The sequence below is a fragment of the Pelobates fuscus genome, chromosome 1 (genome assembly GCF_036172605.1).
Source record: "Pelobates fuscus isolate aPelFus1 chromosome 1, aPelFus1.pri, whole genome shotgun sequence".
Taxonomy (NCBI): Eukaryota; Metazoa; Chordata; class Amphibia; order Anura; family Pelobatidae; genus Pelobates; species Pelobates fuscus.
In genome coordinates, this window is record NC_086317.1 from 476,213,411 (window position 1) to 476,223,168 (window position 9,758).

Consider the following 9,758-nt stretch of genomic DNA (forward strand, 5'->3'; position numbering starts at 1 on the left):
AGGAAAGACCAGAATTTCAGTTTTGGTCAAGTTTAGTTTACGGAAGTGGGCAGCCATCCAGTTAGAAATAGCAGAGAGACAGTCAGAGACACTAGTCAAGATGGGCGGAGAGAGATCAGGAGAGAACAGGTAGATTTGCATGTCATCTGCATAGAAATGATATTGGAAGCCAAAGGAGCTAATGAGTTTACCAAGGGAGGCAGTATAGATGGAGAACAGTAGGGGACCAAGGACTGAACCTTGGGGGGGACCAACAGAGAGGAGTTGGGGAGAAGAAGCCGAGCCAGAGACACTGCGATATGTTTAATCACTGCTTGTAATGATATCACTGCTAGCAGTGATGGGAGTTTAATCCGCAGTTTGGTAAATGGTTTCTGCAGGATACAGCGCTACGGAATGTGATGGCGCTATATAAATAATAAAATAATAATAATATTAGCCCCCAATGCACTATGTTCAGACATTCCTGGGAGTGATGGGAGTTGTGACCCAGAGATTATTATAATGCCCCATCCCAGCAGATTTAACCATTGCTTAGACTTAGAGTAATGGGAGTGTCAGTCCACGGCTTGGTAAATGCTTTCTGGGGGCCCAGCCATGGCCAGTCACTGGGAGTGGTGGGAGTTGTGCCCCAGCTGTGAGTGAGCTGTCTATCACAGGTCACCCAGGGCCAATCCTGAGCGAGCACTCATTCCTAACTTGATAAATAGGCCTATTACAATTAATAAATAGCGCGGGTTGCCGTGGAAACCGCTCTGCCCTGTAAAACTACATCTCCCGTGATCCTTCGCGGCAGCCCGGATTCCTTCCGGTGAGCGGCCGAGCTATTTAGCTACTTACCCCGGAAGCGCTTTCCCTTTCCTTCCAGCAGCGCGGAGCAAGATGGCGGTGCAGATCTCCAAGAAGAGGAAGGTAGGCCCCGGGAGGCTGCGATACGGCTAATGGCGGCCTATTACATGGACAATATCTCCGGCACCGGGTACTGCAGGGCCGGCGGGTCTCGGTTATCCTCAGTCCGGGTCTCTGCGGGCGGGGGATGGGGCGGATGGATGTAGATTGAGCCGGGCCCGGTGTCATGGCCGCCCTGTGCCTGTCACCTGAACCCGGGATACTGCCAGGCTGGCCTCGGCCTAGTCCGTATACAGCAGGGATGTTATGCAGCCTGGGCTATATAGAGGGGGGCACTGCACAGCCTGGGCTATATAGAGGGGGGCACTGCACAGCCTGGGCTATATAGAGGGGCACTGCACAGCCTGGGCTATATAGAGGGGGGCACTGCACAGCCTGGGCTATATAGAGGGGGGCACTGCACAGCCTGGGCTATATAGAGGGGGGCACTGCACAGCCTGGGCTATATAGAGGGGGGCACTGCACAGCCTGGGCTATATAGAGGGGGGCACTGCACAGCCTGGGCTATATAGAGGGGGACACTGCACGGCCTGGGCTATATAGAGGGGGACACTGCACGGCCTGGGCTATATAGAGGGGGACACTGCACGGCCTGGGCTATATAGAGGGGGACACTGCACGGCCTGGGCTATATAGAGGGGGACACTGCACGGCCTGGGCTATATAGAGGGGGACACTGCACGGCCTGGGCTATATAGAGGGGACACTGCACGGCCTGGGCTATATAGAGGGGGACACTGCACGGCCTGGGCTATATAGAGGGGGACACTGCACGGCCTGGGCTATATAGAGGGGGACACTGCACGGCCTGGGCTATATAGAGGGGGACACTGCACGGCCTGGGCTATATAGAGGGGGACACTGCACGGCCTGGGCTATATAGAGGGGGTCACTGCACGGCCTGGGCTATATAGAGGGGGACACTGCTCGGCCTGGGCTATATAGAGGGGGACACTGCACGGCCTGGGCTATATAGAGGGGGACACTGCACGGCCTGGGCTATATAGAGGGGGTCACTGCACAGCCTGGGCTATATAGAGGGGGTCACTGCACAGCCTGGGCTATATAGAGGGGATCACTGCACAGCCTGGGCTATATAGAGGGGGACACTGCACAGCCTGGGCTATATAGAGGGGACACTGCACGGCCTGGGCTATATAGAGGGGGTCACTGCACAGCTTGGGCTATATAGAGGGGGACACTGCACAGCCTGGGCTATATAGAGGGGGTCACTGCACAGCCTGGGCTATATAGAGGGGGTCACTGCACAGCCTGGGCTATATAGAGGGGGTCACTGCACAGCCTGGGCTATATAGAGGGGGTCACTGCACGGCCTGGGCTATATAGAGGGGGACACTGCACGGCCTGGGCTATATAGAGGGGGACACTGCACGGCCTGGGCTATATAGAGGGGGTCACTGCACAGCCTGGGCTATATAGAGGGGGACACTGCACAGCCTGGGCTATATAGAGGGGGACACTGCACGGCCTGGGCTATATAGAGGGGGACACTGCACGGCCTGGGCTATATAGAGGGGGTCACTGCACGGCCTGTGCTATATAGAGGTGGACACTGCACGGCCTGGGCTATATAGAGGGGTACACTGCACGGCCTGGGCTATATAGAGGGGGACACTGCACGGCCTGGGCTATATAGAGGGGGACACTGCACGGCCTGGGCTATATAGAGGGGGACACTGCGCGGCCTGGGCTATATAGAGGGGGACACTGCGCGGCCTGGGCTATATAGAGGGGGACACTGCGCGGCCTGGGCTATATAGAGGGGGACACTGCGCGGCCTGGGCTATATAGAGGGGGACACTGCGCGGCCTGGGCTATGTAGAGGGGGACACTGCGCGGCCTGGGCTATGTAGAGGGGGACACTGCGCGGCCTGGGCTATGTAGAGGGGGACACTGCGCGGCCTGGGCTATGTAGAGGGGGACACTGCGCGGCCTGGGCTATGTAGAGGGGGACACTGCGCGGCCTGGGCTATGTAGAGGGGGACACTGCGCGGCCTGGGCTATGTAGAGGGGGACACTGCGCGGCCTGGGCTATGTAGAGGGGGACACTGCGCGGCCTGGGCTATGTAGAGGGGGACACTGCGCGGCCTGGGCTATGTAGAGGGGGACACTGCGCGGCCTGGGCTATGTAGAGGGGGACACTGCGCGGCCTGGGCTATATAGAGGGGGACACTGCGCGGCCTGGGCTATATAGAGGTTGGTATCTGGGATATGAAGGTTATGGGCCCTGCTGTATGAGTGGTATTACACAGCCTGGATTATGGGCCCTGCTGTAGGGGGTTGTACAGCCTGGGCTATATACAGGGTTAGAATGTTTGTGGCTTTTTTTTTTTTTTTTTTTTTTTTTTAATTCTTCCTTCTGTGAGGATACGATGACGAGTCTGAATGGGTAAATCCTTTTCCAGTGGTCATTGTCTGCGTCACGTCTTGTGCTGTAGATAAAGGTCCATTGAGTGAAGTTTACCTTTTGCTTGATGTCTATGAGGCATTTGTCTGAGAAGGTGTCTACTATAGTTTACATCTTGTTTTGCCACTATATTGCACATTTTGCTTTAAATATCACTTGCTTACACACTGCATTCATACACACACTGCATTCATTATATACACACACTGTAAATAAAAATTCAATTAATGTAATTTTTTTAGGATCTAATTTTATTTAGAAATTTACCAGTAGCTGCTGCATTACCCACCCTAGTCTTATACTCGAGTCAATACGTTTTCCCAGTTTTTGGGGTAAAATTAGGGGCCTCGGCTCATATTCGGGTCGGATTATACTAGAGTATATACTGTAATTGAATTTGGTTTGTGTAAATGTTCATTGCCCAACCAGATCTGTCTTTCTGAATTCATTAATTTTTTTTTTATTCCTTATTTCAGTTTGTTGCCGATGGCATCTTTAAAGCTGAGCTCAATGAGTTCCTGACCCGAGAGCTGGCTGAAGATGGCTACTCTGGTGTGGAGGTCCGAGTCACTCCAACCAGGACAGAAATTATCATACTTGCCACCAGGTAAGAGATCCGATATTTCTTTACCACAATCCGGGAATAAGGTGTACTTTGTATTCTCTCCTCCTTATCTGTAATTCCATAGAAGGGCTTGGACTGTTGATGTTCTGTATCATAACCTACTAATTAATACCATGTCAGTAGTATTCTCCAGCACTTTGGTTAACATCTGGATCAAAATCCAAATATGTCACATGCTGTTTTTCAGTGGCTCTTGATTGTAACAGTCACCAGTTTCAAATGAAAAACCATATAGTTGGGAATATAAATTGACTCCTAATGCTTTAGTGTTCTAACTATTTGGTCCCCACCCTAGTGCATTAAGGAAAAAAGTATTAATTTGCTTTGAAGCCCTCACCATGCTGTTCTATGTGGCACCCCTGTCTGAAATATCAATCTTGCTGATTTCACCAAATTCAGCGCTTCCTCATAGACTGCTTTTGTCCATCAGCATCTCTAATAGCAATTTTCATTACATTCAGTTTTTCATCGTGCCTTATCAATGTTGGTGTTACCTCTTTGTTTCCAAGACACTTAAAACACATGCTCAATATGTAGCTTGTCTGCCCTCGGCCTTTTACCCTTCTGTGATGATACGATGACGAGTCAGAGAGGACACTCTGTTCAGAGATCTTGTTCAGGGTCACGTTCTGTGTTTCTGTACTTGGTTGCTGTGCAGATTACGTCCTTTATACTGATTGAACTTGAGGCATTTGTCTGAGAAGGGCATGAGTTATGGTTGCACCTTTGGTCATTTCTTGGTATTCAGAGCTAAGGCGAAGAAGTTACTTGGAACTAAACATTGTCTGAATTTCCTTACAGGACCCAAAATGTCCTCGGTGAGAAGGGTCGTCGTATCCGTGAGCTGACTGCAGTTGTTCAGAAGAGGTTTGGCTTCCCCGAAGGCAGTGTTGAGGTAAATTTATGAATTGACTTGGGTTTCAATTTTTTATTTATTTTTTTGGCAAAATTACTCACATTTATTCTTCCCTTCCTTCCTGCAAATCTGTAACTTCTCAGGTCAAATGAAATTACTGACACGCAGTCATTCCTGGCCCTCAGAATGTCCTCTTTGCTAGCACTGAGCTTTCCTATTAGCAAGTGGGTAGCATTGTCCCTATCCAGTTCATGAAGGCCAGGAATTGAAACCACTGTACAGGCTGGTACTGCGGGAGATATAATTTTCCTCTCACATTTGTGAAAATTGCTAAAGCTATAAAAGTAGCCACATGTGGAGAGGTGGGAGCTTTTTATGTCCTGAAATATGCACGGAGCATAGGTTATGGTGCTTATACCACCCTTTTTAAAAAAATGTTTCCAGCAAGCTGTGGATAATGTTGCCTTGTAATTTTTTCTTTTGCGATAAACTTGGTTGCTTTTGGTTTTTTCCTAAACTGACTTAATTCATTTCAGCTCTATGCCGAGAAGGTTGCCACAAGGGGTCTGTGTGCCATTGCCCAGGCAGAATCTCTGCGTTACAAGCTCCTAGGAGGCCTGGCTGTGAGAAGGTGAGCGCCTGTTTGACACAGAGTGAATGTTCTGTGGGGGCAATTGGATATGTACCTGGACAGATACAGGGTTAGAATGTTTGTGGCTTTTTTTTTTAATTTCTTCCTTCTGTGATGATACGATGACGAGTCTGAATGGGTAAATCCTTTTCCAGTGGTCATTGTCTGCGTCACGTCTTGTGCTGTAGATAAAGGTCCATTGAGTGAAGTTTACCTTTTGCTTGATGTCTATGAGGCATTTGTCTGAGAAGGTGTCTACTATAGTTTGCATCTTGTTTTGCCACTATATTGCACATTTTGCTTTAAATATCACTTGCTTATATTAAGTAAAATTTTAAGGAAAGCTCTAGTCACCATAACCACTTAGACTGGTTGTAGTGGTTGTGGTGCCTGAAGTCCACATGCGCTCTGGCTCACATCAATGGTAAATTGTTTACTGGCTGTTTAGAAGAAATGCTCTGTCCCCAGCAGACCGCAGCCCAGCCCTGATTGACAATATTGCAATAAAGATATGCTGCACCTCACAGCATGCCAGGGTTAGCGGGCATTGATAGTTATAGGAAAACTGCTTGCAGTCACTAGTATTGCTTTGTAGGTGCGAAGCGTAACTCCATAATATCATAACTATCTGTTAAACAGTGAGTAAACGATTTACGTTTGATGCTGGACTTGTCGCACATGGATGCCAGGCCACATTACTCCTTCAGTTGGTGTAACGGATTATAGTGCCTGCAGGGTTCCTTTAAGTAAATATGTGGCGAATATGTGAAGAACTGAACCTAATCTGTTTATACAATGTTTCAGAGCATGTTATGGTGTGCTGCGTTTCATCATGGAGAGTGGCGCCAAGGGTTGTGAAGTTGTTGTGTCCGGCAAGCTGCGAGGTCAGAGAGCCAAGTCCATGAAGTTTGTGGATGGCTTGATGATCCACAGTGGAGACCCTGTGAACTACTATGTGGATACAGCTGTACGCCACGTGCTCCTCCGGCAAGGTGAGAATAGAATAACTTCCTCTTGTGTACAGAGATAATGTAGTAGAACACTGAGTAATCCTCTGCGTTACTATATTCCAATCTCCTTCACATCCTACTCTTGTGTTTAGTGTTTCCTCCATAGGCACATATGCACCACTACCATAGCTTTTACTTGGCATCAGTTCATTGAATTGTTCATTCTAGTAATGAACAGGTACCCCCCCTATATATGTTAGGCATATCCCACCCCTTAAATATTGTACCTTTTAGGACCGATTCAGTACTTGTCCCACAATCAGGGCGCATGGTTAATCTTCTTGGACCAGACCCCCATGTTGGCGATCAGTTGATGCGATGTGCTTAGGTACCAACTGTTATCCAGGGGCTTTCCGAATCATGATAGCCACCCCGATTTTGAGCTGGAGCCATTGCTTTCGTAGCAGCGGAAGTTGTAGGATGTTTGGAAGCCTTTCTTTTCCTACAGATTTAGGAGTATACAAAAACAGATTTTAAAATTTAGCAATTCAGTTTTTTAGGGCCTGGAATGTATTTCAAACTGTTCTGTCATCTATAATAGAAAATGTTTTTTGGTTACTCCATTTGAAAGAAAACTTATTGCGAAGTTTTGCTGAATTAAAACCTGGCAGAATTGCATTGAAAACTTTATTTGCTACTTTTGCCCTTCTGTGATGATACGATGACGAGTCAGAGAGGATGCTCTGTTCAGAGATCTTGTTCAGGGTCACGTTCTGTGTTTCTGTACTTGGTTACTCTGCAGGTTACATCCTTTTTACTGATTGAGCTTGAGGCATTTGTCTGAGAAGGGTAAAATTAAAACTAGGGATGCACCAAAATGAGAATTCTGGGCTGAAACCGAAAATTCAGATGCTCTTTGGCTGAAAACTTTTTTTTTTTTCTTTAAATGATTTTCAAATTATTTTTTTCTATACTTTTATTAATAGTAGACTTTTAATGAATTTAATCTAATAGGAAAAACTTCCATTCTCCCTTTTGGTGGTTTTCCCTTCTCTGTACCTTAGTTCCCCTCCCCCCTCTTTTTTAGTGTTTCTCCCCCCTGTCCTGAGTGCAGTATTCTAGACTTTTCATGTTATCGTTACTATTTTTCATTGTGATATATAATCATCTGAATTGCCAATGCAAGCATGTCTGTTAAACTACGCACTACAAAAATGAATTTATTTAAAAAAACAAATTCAGCAAATTTGACCTGTTTTAGGCCTGAAGATTTCGGCACATCCCTAATTAAAACACACCATGCATTAGCCCCAAAGATGTGTTGGACATATTGTCAATTAGCCACTGGGAATCTGTCCTTTAGAGAGTGCAGGGCTTCAGTTGGGGTTTCCACACTTTTTATGGAGTCTCCAAACGCTCCCCATAGAGATGCATTGAGTGGTGAAGCCTAATTGATCTCATCCAGTTGAGGTGGGACATCTATGGCAAAACTAGTGCACTGGAGGAGGGGGGGGGGAATAAAGTAAAGCTTCATTTTTGTTAACTAAGGGGCCTAATAATCTAAATAGCATTGGGAATACTTGACTTGTGTGCATTTACCAGCACTCTGGCTAGTGAATTTAGTACATGATGGGTGCAAACAAATGGATTCTGCATATTTCCTTTTTGTGTAAGTTACAGTTAAGACCATATGTGAACTAAATATGTTGTATAATTTTGCAGGTGTGCTCGGTATCAAAGTAAAGATCATGCTGCCATGGGACCCAAGTGGAAAGATTGGCCCCAAGAAGCCCTTACCTGATCATGTCAGCATTGTTGAGCCCAAAGAAGAGATTCTGCCCACCACCCCCATCTCTGAGCAGAAAGGAACCAAGCCAGAGCAACAGCCCCAGCCACCTGCCATGCCCCAGCCTGTTCCTACTGCATAGTAAGATATCTATGGTCTCTGTATGGGAGGGTGCTCTCTTGCACACACTGGGGGGGTGAGGGGGGGGTAGTTTAATACCTTCTGTGATGATACGATGACGAGTCTGAATGGGTAAATCCTTTTCCAGTGGTTAGTGTCTGTGTCACGTCTTGTGCTGTAGATACTAGTCCATTGAGTTAAGATTACCTTTCACTTGATGTCCTTGAGGCATTTGTCTGAGAAGGTGATTTTTAATTTCATTTTAAAGAGCCCTGGAAATTGTAAACGAAAATTGCAGTTACTGTGTAATTTTATATTAATTCGAAACTTATCTTTAAGTGCTAGTTATGCTAAACTCCTGTCTACATAGTTACTAGGCTTTAAAATTTGAAGTCCTATGCTACTTGCCAGGTCATATAGCATGCTCATCATGGCTAAATTGGCACTAACCAAAGGCTAGGCACACGTCAAAATTCTGAGCCCTGGTTGTGTTTACCTGTACTCCTGTGACCCTGTGCTGTAGGACAGCTTGTAGATCATTTTTGCTTCCGCTTTACTGTAGTTATTGGTATGGGGAAGCCTTTTCAGAACATAATGAAGTTGCTATGGTTCACATTGTTATCACTATTTAGATCTTGATTTTCAAAGATGTAGTTTGATAGAGGAATCTCAGCACTACAAAAAACATCCATTCTGTAATCAAAATACCTGCTGCAGGCGGCATACCATACATGTTGAAACAGCAAGTGCTTTCTTTCAATATAAAGGACATATGATTCCAGTTTTGTAGTGCAGCTAATGTACTCTTAGGCAGGCCTTTTGGCTGGTACGTGTGCTGAGAGATTGTGTAAGCATTGGCAGAGCAATTGTCTGGGCTGTTGGACCTCCTCCTCCGATATTGACCCAGCACTATTGGAAGGTACCTGTAGCTTAATGTCACAGCATGTAGTGATTATGGTGCTTAGTCTGCCCTCAAAAAAACTTCCATGAAGTCTAAAATATGATTGACCCAGTTGAATAAATGCACTATTATAGAACCACTATTCTTACTGGCAATGTTTGTAACGTTTCTCACTTTTGGTCACGTGAGAACAGCCTTAATGAATCCCCTAGATGTACTATTTTGAGTTAAAGATGAATATACTAATCTGAATGTTTTTTTTTTTTTTTTAGAATGCTGAAGACCAGGACTTGAGGATTTTGGATACAAACCCAAACTGTAAAAATAAAAGAAAAACCCAACAAACTGCTAGCGTGTTTCTTTGTTGTATTGTCAGTCTCCTGTCCTTGTCTGTTGGGCAGTCCAGCTGTATCTGTGTCCTATGATTTGATTGGCTGACCCACACATGAAGATACCAATTGTTTGTACATTGTTATAATTTATAAAGCAAGCGCACACTCTGCAGTTGTTTACAATTGATGCACGTAAAAAGATAAAGGTACAAGACATCTT

At 46.1% G+C, this 9,758-nt stretch overlaps 1 protein-coding gene and 5 non-coding genes across 7 annotated transcripts; all 6 read left to right on the forward strand.

The window, feature by feature from the left end:
- Nucleotides 1-823: 823 nt before the first annotated feature.
- RPS3 (ribosomal protein S3) lies at nt 824-9,551 on the forward strand. Of its 2 annotated transcripts, XM_063432101.1 has the most exons (7): nt 824-912; nt 3,814-3,944; nt 4,764-4,857; nt 5,355-5,449; nt 6,254-6,441; nt 8,122-8,326; nt 9,479-9,551. In XM_063432101.1, coding segments are annotated over exons 1-7 (744 nt in total). In that variant the 5' UTR covers nt 824-882; the 3' UTR covers nt 9,480-9,551. The 2 variants fall into 2 exon arrangements, with proteins under 2 accessions (XP_063288171.1, XP_063288180.1); XM_063432110.1 differs by lacking the exon at nt 9,479-9,551 and having other exon boundaries at nt 8,122-8,327.
- Nucleotides 3,287-3,432, forward strand: LOC134576726 (small nucleolar RNA SNORD15). The gene has a single exon (XR_010085863.1). It is a non-coding gene; the product is annotated as a small nucleolar RNA SNORD15 (small nucleolar RNA).
- Nucleotides 4,524-4,667, forward strand: LOC134576732 (small nucleolar RNA SNORD15). The gene has a single exon (XR_010085864.1). It is a non-coding gene; the product is annotated as a small nucleolar RNA SNORD15 (small nucleolar RNA).
- LOC134576714 (small nucleolar RNA SNORD15) lies at nt 5,556-5,701 on the forward strand. The gene has a single exon (XR_010085861.1). It is a non-coding gene; the product is annotated as a small nucleolar RNA SNORD15 (small nucleolar RNA).
- On the forward strand, nt 7,105-7,248 carry LOC134576719 (small nucleolar RNA SNORD15). Its single transcript, XR_010085862.1, has one exon. It is a non-coding gene; the product is annotated as a small nucleolar RNA SNORD15 (small nucleolar RNA).
- On the forward strand, nt 8,405-8,550 carry LOC134576707 (small nucleolar RNA SNORD15). The gene has a single exon (XR_010085860.1). It is a non-coding gene; the product is annotated as a small nucleolar RNA SNORD15 (small nucleolar RNA).
- Nucleotides 9,552-9,758: the final 207 nt, after the last annotated feature.

Bases quoted from the DNA above. Each gene is read 5' to 3' on its own strand.
- RPS3 (XM_063432101.1), top strand. From the start codon at position 883: ATGGCGGTGCAGATCTCCAAGAAGAGGAAG. The intron at 913-3,813 runs GTAGGCCCCGGG...TCCTTATTTCAG, and splicing joins AGATCTCCAAGAAGAGGAAG to TTTGTTGCCGATGGCATCTT. The intron at 3,945-4,763 runs GTAAGAGATCCG...ATTTCCTTACAG, and splicing joins ATTATCATACTTGCCACCAG to GACCCAAAATGTCCTCGGTG.